The sequence below is a fragment of the Pan troglodytes genome, chromosome 16, assembly GCF_028858775.2.
Source record: "Pan troglodytes isolate AG18354 chromosome 16, NHGRI_mPanTro3-v2.0_pri, whole genome shotgun sequence".
Taxonomy (NCBI): Eukaryota; Metazoa; Chordata; class Mammalia; order Primates; family Hominidae; genus Pan; species Pan troglodytes.
In genome coordinates, this window is record NC_072414.2 from 34,935,636 (window position 1) to 34,951,813 (window position 16,178).

At 40.5% G+C, this 16,178-nt stretch overlaps 1 protein-coding gene across 2 annotated transcripts in view; it reads right to left on the reverse strand.

Annotated features, from left to right (window-relative positions):
• UBR1 (ubiquitin protein ligase E3 component n-recognin 1) overlaps positions 1-16,178 on the reverse strand; it is a 161,861-nt gene that overhangs the window by 17,700 nt on the left and 127,983 nt on the right. For both annotated transcript variants that reach the window (XM_024349144.3, XM_063794833.1), the window contains 4 exons: positions 9,959-10,046; positions 5,593-5,726; positions 3,376-3,484; positions 51-107 (listed from right to left, as the gene is read on the reverse strand). In XM_024349144.3, the coding sequence (XP_024204912.1) occupies positions 51-107; positions 3,376-3,484; positions 5,593-5,726; positions 9,959-10,046 (388 nt within the window). The remainder of the gene's footprint in view (positions 1-50; positions 108-3,375; positions 3,485-5,592; positions 5,727-9,958; positions 10,047-16,178) is intronic.

The following is a 16,178-nucleotide window of genomic DNA, read 5'->3' on the forward strand; positions in this document are numbered from 1 at the left end:
GGAAACACAACTTGTGGATGAGGGAGAAAGGATTAAGTAGTAAAACCAACCTGACCACGGTGTTTTTTTGCTTCAAACAGTTTATTAAGGCAGGATCTGCACACCACCTGTATGTGGAGCCAAGAGAAAAGACAAATGGATTATCACAGCTTCAATGCATGATTTGTCAACAAGCCATTCTCTCTTTTTTTTTTTTTTTTTTTGAGATGGATTCTCACTCTTTCGCCCAGGCTGGAGTACAGTGGCAGCAATCTCGGCTCACTGCAGCTTCTGCCTCCTAGGTTCAAGCAATTCTCCTGCCTCAGCCTCCCAAGTAGCTGGCACCCACCACCACACCTGGCTAGCTTTTGTATTTTTAGCAGAGACGAAGTTTCCCATGTTGGCCAGGCTGGTCTCAAACCCCTGACCTCAAGTGATCCGCCCACCTCAGCCTCCCAAAGTGCTGGGATTACAGACGTGAGCCACTGTGCCCAGCCTTGCCATTCTCTTCAATTCTTTCTGTCCCTTCTTTCTATTTCTATGTTCCCCCCCACCTTTTTTTTTTTTGTTTTGAGACAGAGTTTTGCTCTTGTCACCCAGGCTGGAGTGCAATGGTGATCTCCACTCACTGCAACCTCCATCTCCCGTGTTCCAGTGATTCTCCTGCCTCAGCATCCTCAGTAGCTGGGACTACAGGCACACACCACCATGCCCGGTTAATTTTTTATTTTTTAGTAGAGACAGGGTTTCACCACGTTGGCTGAGCTAGTCTCAAACTCCTGACCTCAGGTGATCAGCCTGCCTCGGCTTCCCAAAGTGCTGAGATTACATGCAAATGAGCCACTGTGCTGGCCTATGTTCTTTTTTTTTTTTTTTTTTTTTTTAGATGGAGTCTCGCTCTGTCACCCAGGCTGGAGTGCAATGGCGCGATCTTGGCTCACTGCAACTTCTGCCTCCCAGGTTCAAGTGATTCTGATGCCTCAGCTCCCGAGCAGCTGGGATTACAGGCATGCGCCACCACGCCTGGCTAATTTTTGTATTTCTTTTTTTTTTTTTTTTTTTTTTTAGTAGAGATGGGGTTTCACACCATGTTGGCCAGGCTGGTCCTGAACTCTTGACCTCAGGTGATTTGCCCACCTCGGCCTCCCAAAGTGCTGGGATTACAGGTGTGAGCCACTGTGCCTGGCTCTATGTTCCTCTTTCTATACTTATCTTTTTTTTTGTTTTTGAGATGGAGTCTACCTCTGTTGCCCAGAGTGGAGTCCAATGGTGTGGTCTTGGCTCACTGCAACCTTCGCCTCCAGAGTTCAAGCAATTCTCCTGCCTCAGCCTCTTGAGTAGCTGGGACTACAGATATGCGCCAACATGCCCAGCTAATTTTTTTTTTTTTTTTTTGTATTTTTAGTAGAAATGGGGTTTCACTATCTTGGCCAGGCTGGTCTCAAACTCCTGACCTCGTGATCCAAAGTGCTGGGATTACAGGTGTGAGCCACCGCACCCAACCTTATATTTAACTTATTTATATTTATCATTTTGCCCCTTTTCTTCTCCCTTTCTTTCCTCTCTTTCTTTGTTGTGTCTAATTATTTTTCCTTCTCTTATTCATTTATTTTTTACAGAGTGTATCATCCAAGGTCTTACTAGAAAAACAGAAACCATTCTAAGTATTTAAACAAGAGAGAATTTAACAGGAGTTAGTAATAAAAGTGATGGAAGGGCTGAGAAGCCAACCATGAGACAAAAAGGCAAGGCAAACTAAAGATCACCACTCCCCTAGGCTGGAGGAACAAAAGGAAACAGCGGTATCATGGAGCCCAGAGGCTAGGGACACCAGCGGATACTGGAATCACAGCAGGCTTGTCTGGTGGGAACTGGAGCCAGACAAGAGCTGCCGTCACCATCAGAGATGCCCCACAAGACAGACAGAGCTAGCCTGAACTGGGGCCTCTCTTTTTTTTTTTTTTTTTTGGAGATGGAGTCTTGCTCCATCACCCAGGCTGGAGTGCAGTGGTGAGATCTCAGCTCACTGCAACCTCCGCCTCCTGAGTTCCAGCGAGTCTCCTGCCTCAGCTTCCCCAGTAGCTGGGATTACAGGTACCTGCCACCACGCCTGGATAATTTTTGTATTTTTAGTAGAGATGGGGTTTCACCATGTTAGCCAGGCTGGTCTCGAACTCCTGACCTCAGGTGATCCACCTGCCTTGGACTCCCAAAGTGCTGGGATTATATGCATGAGCCACCACGCCTGGCCAACACTGGGGCTTCCCTATTTCCTGGCCACCAAAATCTTGCCAGTGCCTCCCCTCCCACTGGCTGAACCCATGCAGAAGTCAGCTGACAAGGTAGACTGGGAAATTCCCAGGGTCATTTTCCTGCAACATAGGGCAGAGGATGAGAGAAGACTTTCAGACAAGGAGGGTCTGGAAAGATACAGAGGGCAAGGACTTTCTGTTTCAAAGTGTGAATTTTTAATACTTGACTGAACTAGAACAGCAATTAAGACTTTTCTACTCCAAGAATATAAAAGTAAAATTAGTTTAACCTACTGTGATTGTACTCAACACAAAGCATGATACTGATTTTCTTAAACAATTCATTTTGATCACATTAGAGATCAGAATATTTCGAGAGAAATGAGGAAGCAAAGAAAAGAACCCAACACAGAGAACCCACTGCACAAGAAGGGTGGTAGGAGACAGAAGCCAACGTTCACACAAATACTGACTAGGGTATTTTAAAAAAAGACAATTAAAGAAAAAGGTAGAAAGCAAGGAGAATAAAGGAAATGATGGGCAAGGAAAGCAATACAGTGAGAGCTGATTATAAAAATGATGGAAAATGGTGCAGGCAAAGATAGGGTAAGAAGACTGGAGGTTAGGAGCATTGACAGTGAACAAGAGGGCCAGTAACCAATGGGGTAAAAAGTTTTTCTGAAAGAAGGACACATTTCTCTCTTGGAAATTTAACTGAAGTATTTTTTTTGATCTACCAAATGACCTTCCTTCTTTTCTCAGTCACTCTCCTGATACATGCGCTACCATGTGAGATATGCTCCTATTTTGGATACAGTTCCAATTTGGGTTCTTTTGATACTAATTGTGACTTTATGCCTGCTAGCAAAATCCCCACCCCCACCCCCAATTTAAAACAGATGAGACACCAGCTGTGGGGAAAGTAAATAAAATGAATGATAGTTATAGTGGAGCAAGCAGAAATTCCAACTGCCTATGGCTGTTGATCTTATCCCCACTTCTTAAGTGTGTAACTTAGGAATCTCCTATACTTTTGCCACCCCTTTAATCAGTGCTGATTGAACTAAAAGCTTAGCAAGTAATTGTAATTTTAAAATTTCAAATTGTATAATAACCCAACAACAATATTTTACCCCCATAGTACCTCTGGAGCAAGGGCCTTACAGTATCCCAATATTCCTGGAAGAGCAGGAACAAATTTGTAGGTAAAGATAGATAGCTACAGAGTGCACTGTACTCTCCTTCTGCAGAATCTGCAAGAGAATAAAAATACATTTAATAAGCACATTATTCTTACCTGGTCAATCTGTGCATTAGAGTTTCTTCACTGTTTATGCTTATTTCTACACTCTCCTTGTAGAGGGTATATTGCTTATTCTATAAAACCATGGGTGGCAGTCCGGGCGCGGTGGCTCATGCCTGTAATCCCAGCACTTTGGGAGGCCGAGGCGGGCGGATCACCTGAGGTCGGAAGTTCAAGACCAGCCTGACCAACATGGAGAAACCCCATCTCTACTAAAAATACAAAATTAGCCAGGCGTGGTGGCACATGCCTGTAATCCCAGCTACTAGGGAGGCTGAGGCAGGAGAATTGCTTGAACCCGGGAGGTGGAGGTTGCAGTGAGCTGAGATCGCGCTATTGCACTCCAGCCTGGGCAACAAGAGCGAAACTCCGTCTCAAAAAAAAACAAAAAACAAACAAACAAAAAAAACCCATGGGTGGCAAATAAGTCACAGTGATTTTTTTAAAACATAAATTGTATTGAGTCACTCTCCTGATCGGATGGCTCTAATGTGTAACCACACCTAGTATAAAATACAAGGTCCCTATCGTGGCCCAAAGGTCCTGTGTGAGCTGCCCCTGGTTGCCTCTTAGACCTCATCTCCTGTCATCTCCTGTTACCCTCCCCCTTAGGCTTCAGCCATACTCATCTCTTTGCAATTCTGTGACTACGTCAAACAAAGCCTTGACATTTATAACTTCTTCTATTTAGGAATATTCTTCCTTCAACTGTCTGTTCAACTCAACCCCCTCTATGTAGCTGTTTGCTCAATGTCTCCTCACAGAGAAGCATTCTATGAAAACTATCTCGGAGAGTTCCCCACTCTGGCCCCAATACCCTCTATTCCTGAACTGCTTCATTCTGCCTTGCAACATTTATCAGCATTTGACATTATATGTATTTCTCTATTTGTTTATAATTGGATTCCTCCCAATAAAAAGGACTTTATTTCACTCACAACTGTACTGTAGCACCTATGAGATAAATACATGACTTTTTTGTATGTGAGCAAACAACAGATCTGTGCTGGCAATTACTTGGAAAGTGGACTCCTATTTTATACAAGACCATGAAAAACCTAGATCAGATAAACCCTACTGAACTGAGTTCAAGATAAAGAAGCTGATAGCCAGTAACAGTAACCTGGTCAGCTTATTCTCAAAGGACAAAAGGAAGAATCTCAGCAATTTTGATGACTCTTCCAAAATCATATAAATATTCTGATTTTTACCCATACAAAGCCACAGGAAGGCTTCCCTACTTTGGTCTAGATTTAGAGGCAAGTAAATGAGAAGGTGATCCTATTGCTTAAATATGCATGGCCTAGGTTGGTTCTAGTAGGCCTTTCCTAGCAGCATTTTCATTCTTTAATGTAGTCATATGTACTTTTTTTTTTTTTTTTTTTTGAGACAGAGCCTTGCTCTGTCACCCAGGCTGGAGTGCAGTGGCGCAATCTCGGCTCACTGCAAACTCTGCCTCCTGGGTTCAAGTGATTCTCCCACCTCAGCCTCCCGAGTAGCTGGGATTACAGGCAATATGCCACCATGCCCAGCTAATTTTTTTGTATTTTTAGTAGAGACGGGGGTTTCACCATGTTGGCCTTGCTGGTCTCGAACTCCTGACCTCAAGTGATCCACCCGCCTCGGCCTCCCAAAATGTTGGGATTATAGGCGTGAGCCACCACACCCGGCCTACATGTCCAAAATTTAAATAACAGAGTATACAGTAAAGTCTTCCTCCTATCTAGCCAAACAATTCTCTTCTCTAAAGACAACCAATGTTTCTAATTTCTTGTATAGCATATCAGTTATATTCTGCATGCAGGTATTTTATAAGCTCAAGCACATAACCTATACATAGATAGGAGCGAAGAGTAGGTCTTGCAGATTATAAAGCTAATATACTTTTTGGCCTCACCTTTAACCTACACCAGGGCTCATGTTTGAAGGGAACACACATGAAAGAAATGGGGAGAGGAGAAGTGGTTTTATCTGCTTTAACCTTGTATTCTTGAGCTTGAAGGTAAGAACAAAGAAAATCTCCTATTTTCCACTCCATGATTTCATTTTTCTACTTACTGGTATGCAGTTCCTCAGGCGGAGTTACCCCAAGTAAATAGTGGAAAAACAATGCAGCACAGCGAAGATAAGGGGTGATGCCATTCTTCAGTGAGACCCACAAATACCAGCCAGGAATATCACACCCAATGGAGCTAGGAGACAATAATTCCAGAAGAGAACAGAATACACATCAGACTAAAGCCCTAGATTTAAACATATCCCCCTTTTCAAATACAAAGTTAAACATTTAGGTAATTTATTATCCATGCAATTTTTAAACATTTAAAACAAAATATAATACCAGCACTCTGGGAGGCCAAGGCAGGTGGATCACCTGAGGTCAGGAGTTCAAGACCAGCCTGGCCAACATGGCAAAACCCCAGTCTCTACTGAAAGTACAAAAATTAGCCGGGCATGGTGGTGGGCACCTGTGATCCCAGCTACTCGGGAGGCTGAGGTGGGAGAACTGCTTGAACCCAGGAGGTGGAGGCTGCAGTGAGCTGAAACTGTGCCACTGTACTTTAGCCTGGGCAACAGAGGGAGACGCTGACTCAAAAAAAAAAAAAAAATTTGAGTAGCAAATAGTTTCAGTGTTTAAATCTCCTAATAATTTCCTCAAGAAAATCACAAATCTTACATATTTTACCATGTGGATTTTTAAGGCAAGGAACTACTCTTCTTTTTCCTAGGTGGTGATAAAAAACAAAAGCAAAACAAAAACAAAGAGGCAACCAAAAAATCTACTTTAAAGGAACTTGACTCTTAAATAAAGTATACTCTTTATTTTTAAATTTTTATTATTATTATTTTTTGAGATGGAGTCTTGCTCTGTCACCCAGGCTGGAGTGCAGTGCTGCGATCTGGGCTCACTGCAACCTCTGCTTCCCAGGTTCAAGTGATTCTCCTGCCTCAGCCTCCCGAGTATCTGGGACTAAAGGCACATGCCACCATGCCTAATTTTTTGTATTTTTAGTGGAGACAGGGGTCTCACCATGTTGGCCAGGATGGTTTCGAACTCCTGACCTCGGGTGATCCGCCCGCCTCAGCCTCCCAAAGTGCTGGGATTATAGGTCTGAGTGACCATGCTCAACTAGTTTTTTTTGTTTTTTTTTTTTTAAATAGAGACAAGGTCTCACTATCTCGCTCAGGCTGATCTTGAACTCCTGGGCTCAAGCAATCCTCCTACCTCAGTTTCCCAAAGTGCTGGGATTATAGGTATGAGCCACCGTGACTGGCCTAAAATAAAGTATATTCTTCAACATAAAAGTTAAAGGTTACTAAAGCTTCCTTTTTTTTTTGTTTAGATTAAAACCTTGTAAAGAAATGTGGAGAAAAAAAATTTATCAATAACTAACCAAAGCAACTTGTTAGCTAAAACAAAATTAATAATTTCCTGGTTTCTATATTAAGATTGACTAATGATGTGTGTGGCAGTTAAATTATTCTGTATGATACTGTAAAGCGAATCTTATGTAAACTATGAACTTGAGTTAATCATAATGTATTAATATTGGTTAGTCAATTGTAACAAATGGTACCTCCCTAATGCAAGGTATTAATAATACGGGAACTGGTAGGGGGAGGGAGCAAATGGCGACTCTTTATACTTTCTGCTCAATTTTTCTGTAAACCTAAAATGTCTCTAAAAAACAAAATCTATTAACTTAAAAAAAAAGAAAGACTGGTAAAGGTGACTGATGAGGGGAACTTGGCAGCAGATGTAGTTCAGCAGAGCATGCCTATTGTACTCCTACTATAACCTCTACACAAGGGTTGCATATATATAAGATTTTAAATATATATTATGAATATATATAAAAATTATATATGTATTATGTACTGTTACACAATATATGTACTATTGTATGTTATGTATATATTACATGCATGTTAAAATACAAATGCCAATGTATTTTCCATATTACTCAATAAGGGCCTTAACCTGTAACTACATGCATGCACTGAGTGCATCAATTGTATGGATCACTGTAAAAGGATAACCTATTTTCTATTTTCTACATTTACTTTAATTCTAAATACTCCTTTTTTTAAAAATCCAATCATCTTTTGTCTATGCTTCCAGAACAGTTTACAAAAGTAAAGATGTGTTGAACTTGTTTCAGTCTCAGAAACAAGTGGGTAGCTGTTATTCCAACCTACTATCTTTTACTTCAAAGTAAAATCATCAAAATAAGTTTTCTTCACTGTAAACCTATCCTGTAGCAAACAAAGTCATGCTAAAAGCCCTTAACAGATTTTTTTTTTTTTTTTTTTTTAAATAGAGAGACAGGGTCTTGTAATGTTGCCCAGGGTGGTCTCAAACTCCTGGGCTCAAGCAATCCTCCTGCCTTGGCCTCTAAAAGTGTTCGGATTACAGGCATGAACCATTGCACCTAGCTTCATAACTGATTATTATTATTATTATTATACATGTGCAGAACGTGCAGGTTTGTTATATAGGTATACATGTGTCATGGTGGAGGTTTGCTGCACCCAGCAACCCGTCATCTACATTAGGTATTTTTCCTAATGCTATCCCTCCCCTTTTCCCCCAGCCCCTGACAGGCCCTGGTGTGTGATGTTCCCCTCCCTGTGCCCATATGTTCTCATTGTTCAACTCCTACTTGTGAGAACATGCGGCATTTGGCTTTCTGTTCCTGTGTTAGTTTGCTGAGAATGATGGTTTCCAGCTTCATCCATATCCCTGCAAAAGACATGAACTCATTCTTTTTTATGGCTGTATGATATTCCATGGTGTGTATGTGCCACATTTTCTTTATCCAGTTTAACACTGATAGGCATTTGGGTTGGTTCCAAGTCTTTGCTACTGTGAATGGTGCTGCAATAAACATATGTGTGCATGTGTCTTTATAGTAGAATGATTTATAATCCTTTGGGTATATATCTAGTAATGGGATTGCTGGGTCAAAGGGTATTTCTAGTTCTAGATCCTTGAGGAATCGCCACTGTCTTCCACAATTGTTGAACTAATTTACACTCCCACCAACAGTGTAAAAGTGTTCCTATTTCTCCACATCCTCTCCAGCACCTGTTGTTTCCTGACTTTTTAATGATTGCCATTCTAACTGGCATGAAATGGTATCCCATTGTGCTTTTGAGTTGCATTTCTCTAATGACCAGTGATGATGAGCTTTTTTACATATGTTTGTTGGCCGCATAAATGTCTTCTTTTGAAAAGTGTCTGTTCATATCCTTCGCCCACTTTTTGATAGAGTTGTTTGCTTTTTTCTTGTAAATTTGTTTAAGTTCTTTGTAGATCCTGGATATTAGCCCTTTGTCAGATGGATAGATTGCAAAAATTTTTTCCTGTTCTGTAGGTTGCCTGTTCATTCTGATGATAGTTTCTTTTGCTGTGCAGAGGGTCTTTTGTTTAATTATATCCCATTTGTCAATTTTGGCTTTTGTTGCAATTGCTTTTGGTGTTTTAGTCATGAAGCCTTTGCCCATGCCTATGTCCTGAATGGCCCAAAAACTCCTTAAGCTGACAGGCAACTTCAGCAAAGTCTCAGGATACAAAATCAATGTGCAAAAATCACAAGCATCCCTATACACCAATAATAGACAAACAGGGAGCCAAATCATGAGCAAACTCTCATTCACAATTGCTACAAAGAGAATACCTAGGAATACAACTTAAAAGGACTTCTTCAAGGAGAACTACAAACCACTGCTCAAGGAAATAAGAGAGTACACAAACAAATGGAAAAACATTCCATGTTCACAGACAGGAAGAATCAATGTCGTGAAAATGGCCGTACTGCTCAAAGTAATTTATAGATTCAATGCTATCCCCATCAAGCTACCACTGACTTTCTTCACAGAATTAGAAAAAACTACATTAAATTTCATATGGAACCAAAAAAGAGCCCGTATAGCCAAGACAATCCTAAGCAAAAAGAACAAAGCTGGAGGTATCACGCTACCTGACTTCAGACTATACTACAAGGCCACAATAACCAAAACAGCATGGTACTGGTACCAAAACGGATATATAGACCAATAGAACAGAACAGAGGCCTCAGAAATAACACCACACATCTACAACCATGTGATCTTTGACAAACCTGACAAAAACAAGCAATGGGGAAAGGACTCCCTATTTAATAAATGGTGTTGGGAAAACTGTCTAGCCATATGCAGAAAACTGAAACTAGACCCCTTCCTTACACCTTACATAAAAATTAACTCAAGATGGATTAAAGATTTAAATGTAAGACCTAAACCATAAAAACCCTACAAGAAAACCTAGGCAATAACTGATTATTTTTAACTGGAATTTAAATGATTCAAATGTTACGTTGCCAAACAACTGAACAAGAAATGGAATTATTACAATAGACTGAACTAATGGATTGTTACTCACCCACTTGTATATTGAGAAATTTCTGCAAAGAAAGAAGATGCGGAATGAGCCTCTTCCCTGTCTTCTTGAACCTGAGCAAGGGGTAGGCCTGAAAAAGAAATTCTGCAAGATGAATTATGTATTTGCTATTCAGTTTACAAATTAGACTTCAATTTCATTGTTCCAAGACAATAAACAACGTAGATTCATTCAACTGAGGTTCTTTCCTTTTTTTTTTTTTGAGACAGAGTTTCGCTCTTGTTACCCAGGCTGGAGAGCAATGGTGCGATCTTGGCTCACTGCAACCTCCACCTCCCGGATTCAAGCAATTCTCCTGCCTCAGCTTCCCAACTAGCTGGGATTACAGGCGTGTGCCACCATGCCCAGCTAATTTTGTATTTTTAGTGTGTTTCACAGGCTGGTCTTGAAATCCTGACCTCAAGTGATCCACCTGCCTTGGCCTTCCAAAGTGCTGGAATTACAGGCATAAGCCACCATGCCCAGCCCCACCTGTTTTTAATCTAAGTAGTTGATGCTGAATATTAAAGTTGTTAGGTAAACTTTATCTATATATTAGCTGGAGAAACAAATAGGGCAGAATCACTAAACATGGATGTTTAATATTTACTTGCTAAACATGTAAATACTTACTTCATCATAATATGACCATGGAAATAAATTATTATCAACCTGCTTTGGGTTCCTAGGAATCTAAGCCAGCAGATAGAAATTCAACCTCTAGAAAGGGAAGTAGGTGTCTGTCCTGCCTTCATGCTCAAGCAAAGGGTCCCATAAAGAGAACTTTGTGAGGTTATTTTCCTCCATCAACCTATCTTTAAGGAGGACCATCCTAAACCCTTCCAGCAACTGCCAACTCTCTCACTTACATTAAGGCTCTGGATAAGCTACATAAGTTCTCTGAACTTCAGAAATATTGTATTAAACTTGATATACAAATGTCTACCTTGTAGTTTGCTGTGAGGTATAGTTATAGCACATTTGAGTAGTGCTCTGTTGTTTTAAAAATGCTTTTGTTTATGTATTAATTCATCTGGAAGGTCACGATTCAAGTTGCCCTCAGTAATTTTATCATATCTTGAATGAATACTGCTAGTCCTTTTCATTTTCCAAATAACATCTCTTTATTCCTATACTTTTAAAAAACGCATCATGAATTCATACTGATTTTTTCAATTCAAATGTAAGAGAGTTCAATAATTCTAAGGGATTCTTTATAAATTTGAGGTAAATTTTACATGCAATTAAGTGCACAAATATCAAGTGCTCTATTTGATGATGAGTTTGACAAATGCATATACCCACAAAATAAGATTTTTATTTTTTAATTAATACACTTTATTTTTTAAGAGAAGTTTTAGATTCACAGCAAAATTGAGCAGAAAGTACAGAGGATTCCCTCTGTCTCTAGGCACACACAACATCCCCCACCTATCAACATTTGGCACCAGTGTTGTACGCTTGTTATAATCAATGAGCCTACATTGCCACATCATTATCACCCAAAGTCCACAGTTTACATTAGGGTTCATTCTTGGTGTTTACATTCTATGAGTTTGGACAAATGTGTAATAATGACATGCATGCACCATTGTAGTATTTTTCATAACAGTTTCACTGCCTTAAAAATCCTCTATGCTGTGCCTATTCAGCCCTCCCCCAACACCCTTACCCCTGGCAATCACTAATCCTTTTACTGACCCTATAGTTTTGTCTTCTCTAGCGTGTCATATAGTTGAATTCGTATAGTATACAATCTTTTCAAATTGACTTATTTTATCTAGTAACAGGCATTTAGGTTTTGTCCATCTTTTCATCACTCGGTAACTCATTTCTTCTTTTTATTTTTTTTATTTTTTTGAGATGGAGTCTCGCTCTGTCACACAGACTGGAGTGTAGTGGTGCAGTCCTGGCTCACTGCAACCCCCGCCTCCTGGGTTCCAGCGTTTCTCCTGCCTCAGCCTCCTGAGTAGCTGGGATTCTCCTGCCTCAGCCTCCTGAGTAGCTGGGATTACAGGTGTGCACCACCATGCCTGGCTAATTTTTGTATTTATTTAGTGGAGATGGGATTTCACCATGCTGGCCAGGCTAGTCTTGAACTCCTGACCTCAGGTGATCCACCCGTCTTGTCCACCCAAAGTGCTGAGATTACAGGTGTGAGTCACCGTGCCCAGCCGATAACTCATTTCTTTTTAGCACTGAATAATATTTCCACTCTCTGGATATACTGTAATTTATTTATCCACCCACCTATTGAAGGATGTCTTGGTTGCTTCCAAGTTTTGGCAATTATGAATAAAGCTGCTATAAACATCCTTGTGCACAGTTTTGTGTGAAGTTCAGTTTTTATTTCATTTGGGTAAATACAAGAAGCATGACTGCTGGATCATATGGTAAGAGTATATTTAGTTTTCTGATAAACTGTCAAACTGTCTTCCAAAGTGACTGTACCTTTTGCATCCCCATCAACAACAAATGAGAGTTCCTGTTGCTCCACATACTTGCCAGCATTTGGTGGTGTCAGTGTTTTAGATTTTGGCAATTCTAATAGGTGTATAGTGGTATCTCATTGTTTTAACTTGTAATTCCCTAATGGCATATAGATGTTGAACATTATGATCACTTACCATCTGTATATCTTCTGTGGTGAGGTGTCTTTTCAAGTGCTTTGCCCACTTTATTTTTTAGAGACGGGATCTTGCTATGTTGCCCAGGGTAGTCTCAAACTCCTGGGCTCAAGCAATCTTCCTGCCTTAGCCTCCTATAGTGTTGGGATTACAGGCATGAGCTATTGCACCTGGCTCATTGCCCCGTTTTTTTGAGACCAAGTCTTGTTCTGTTGCCAGGCTGGAGTGCAGTGGCATGCTATCAGTTCACTGCAATCTATGCCTCCTGGGTTCAACTGATTCTTATCTCTCAGCTTCTCAAGTAGCTGGGACTACGGGTGTGCACACCATGCCAGGCTAATTTTTGTACATTTAGTACAGACAGGTTTTCATCATGTTGGTCAGGGTGGTCTCAAACTCCTGGCTGAAGTGATCTGCCCACCTTGGCCTCCCAAAGGGCTGGGATTACAGGCATAAACCACAGCACCTGGCCTCATCGCTCATTTTTAAATTGGGTTGTTTGTTTTCTTATTGTTGAGTGTTAAGAGTTCTTTGTATACTTTGGATAACAGTCCTTTATCAGAAGTGCTTTTTGCAATACTTTTTCCCAGACTGTGGCTTGTCTCTCATTCTCTTGACATTGTCTTTCAGTGCATAAGTTTTTAATTTTATTATAATGAAGTCCAGCCTATCAATTATTTCTCTCACAGATTATGCCTTTGCTTTTGTATCTAAAAAGTCATCTCCATACCTAAGGTCATCTAGGTTTTCTACTATGTTAACTTGTAGGAGTTTTTTTTTTTTTTTGAGATGGAGTCTCGCACTCTCTCCCAGTCTGTAGTGCAGTGGAGCAATCTCGGCTCACTGCAAGCTCCGCCTCCCGGGTTCACGCCATTCTCCTGCCTGAGCCTCCCAAGTAGCTGGGACTACAGGCACCCGCCACCACGCCCAGCTAATTTTTTGTATTTTTAGTAGAGACCGTGTTTCACCGTGTTAGCCAGGATGGTCTTGATCTCCTGACCTCGTGATCTACCCGCCTCGGCCTCCCAAAGTGCAGGGATTACAGGCGTGAGCCACCGTGCCCAGCCATCTTGTAGGAGTTTTATAGTTTTGCATTTTACTTTTAGGTCTATGATCTGCTTTGAATTAATTTTTGTGAAGGGTGTAAAGTCTGTGTCTATATTCATTTTATTGGACATGGATGTCTACTTGTTCCAACACCATTTGTTGAAAAGACTACCTTTGATCCTTTGCTCAAATGTCAAAGATCAGTTGACTACAAATATGTGGGTCTATATCTGGGCTCTCTTTCATATTTCATTGATCTATTTGTCTAATCTTTTGCCAACCACACTGTCTTTATTACTGTAGCTTTATAGTAAGTCCTAAGGTTGGGTAGTGTCAACTCTCCAAATTTCTTCTCCTCCAATACTGAGCTGGCTATTCTAGGACTTTTGTCTTTCCATATATACTTCATGTATTTATTTATGTACTTGTTTGTTTATTTATTACTTACTTTCTGATTGATTGACAGGGTCTCACTCTGTTACCCGGCCTGGACTGCAGTGGTGCAATCCCAACTCACTGCAGCCTTGACTTCCTGGGCTACAGCAATCCTTACACATCAGCCTCCCAAATGGCTGGGACTATAGGCATGTGCCACCATGCCCAGCAAATTTTCCTATTTTTTTTTTAGAGACAGAGTCTCACTATGCTGCCCAGGCTCAAATTCCTCCCAAAGGACTGGGATTACAGGCATGAGCCACTGGGCTTGGCTCACATAAACTTTAGAATCAGTTTGTTGATATCCACAATAATAACCTGCATGGATTTTTATCGGGAGGCTGGAGTACAATGGCATGATCTCAGTTCACTGCAACCTCTGCCTCCTGGGTTCAAGCAATTCTCCTGCCTCAGCCTCCTGAGTAGCTGGGATTACAGACACCTGCCACCATGCTGGCTAATTATTGTATTTTTAGTAGAGACGGGGTTTCACAATGTTGGTCAGGCTGGTCTCGAACTCCTGACCTCAGGTGATCCGCCTGCCTCAGCCTCCCAAAGTGCTGGGATTACAGGTGTGAGCCACCACCCGGCCTCTATTGTCTCTTTTATAAAACACATAAGCAAACATGTATATAAACACATATATGCATAAAATACCTTACAGAAAAATGCTACACTATAGCCACTATTCTGTACCTTACTTTTTTAACTTATTGCATCATGGAGATCAATTCATATCAGATCTTGTTCATTCCTTTTTAAAACTGCATAGAATTTCATTATATGGTACATCATAGGTTATTCAAAGAATCTCCCATTGATGGACAGCTAAATTGTTTCTGTTTTTTTTGATATCCCAAGTAATATCACAATAAATAATGTCGTGCTTGTATCATTTCATATTTTTGCTGGTAAAGCTTTGGGATAAATTCCTAGAAATGGAGTTGGTGTACCACAGGGTAAATGCACATGTAATTTTGCCATATTTTATTCTGACATCACTTTAATTATGTTTGTTCTCTACATTATATGAATCTTCAGAAGCCCTTATTGGTCACTGATACCCAGGACCAGATTTTGCTTTGGGTTTTTTTTTTCTTCTTTTTTTAAGAGATGAGATCTTGTTCTGTTGCCCAGGCTGGAGTGCCATGGTGTAAAGGCACTCTGTATGGTGCAATCACAGCACTCTGCAGCCTCAAACTCCTGGGCTCAAGTGATCCTCCCACCTCAGCCTCTCAAGTAGCTGGGACTACAGGCACGCACCAGCATGCCCAGCTAATTAAAAAAATTTTTTTTTGTAGAGATAGGGTCTCACCATCTTGTGCAGGCTGTTCTTGAACTTCTGAGCTTAAGGGATCCTCCTGCCTTGGCCTCCCAAAGTACTGGGATTACAAGCATGAACCACTGCACCCAGCCCCCAGACTTTGCTTCCTATTAAAAACCAGACTCCAAAAGAAAAACTGTATCATCGTTCCATAATGTTGTATTACTAATGTATCTTCAAATGAACATTAATTCAAAAGACATTTAATGAGTGTTTACTGGGTTTAACAAGTGTTACCAGATACTTGCAGTTTTAGAGGGAAGATGTTGAAATTTCATTGTTTCCTATCATCAAGAAACTTACACTGAGGACAAAGGAGCAGAGAGAGAGGAGAAACAGGGAAAGGAGCAGAACAACAGTAAGATATAACCACAAATAACTATAAAACACGATACTAATGACAAATGCTACAAGGGGAAGAAAGTACTATCATTCTAGCTGAAGGAATTAAGAATGGTTTTAGGGACCTCCTTATCAAAAGGTTGAAAAAACTCATGTAGGGACAGACCTCGAGGATGGGGAATTTGAAAAAGAGGGAAAAGCAGGTCCAAGTGGTCTCCCTGCATATCTGTAGAGCAGTTGATAATTAGGTAGTTTCACCTAATTATCTTTTTCACAGCTTATTCTACCTTTCCTTGTTTAAACAGTATCCATTAAAAAACAGATAAATAATCATTCAACAAAAAACATAACACAGAACCTAGAAATACATTATATAATCACAAGCATAATTAATTTTGCCAGTAAAGCATGGCAAAATGTTATTCATAGTCAACACCCAGATGAAAAC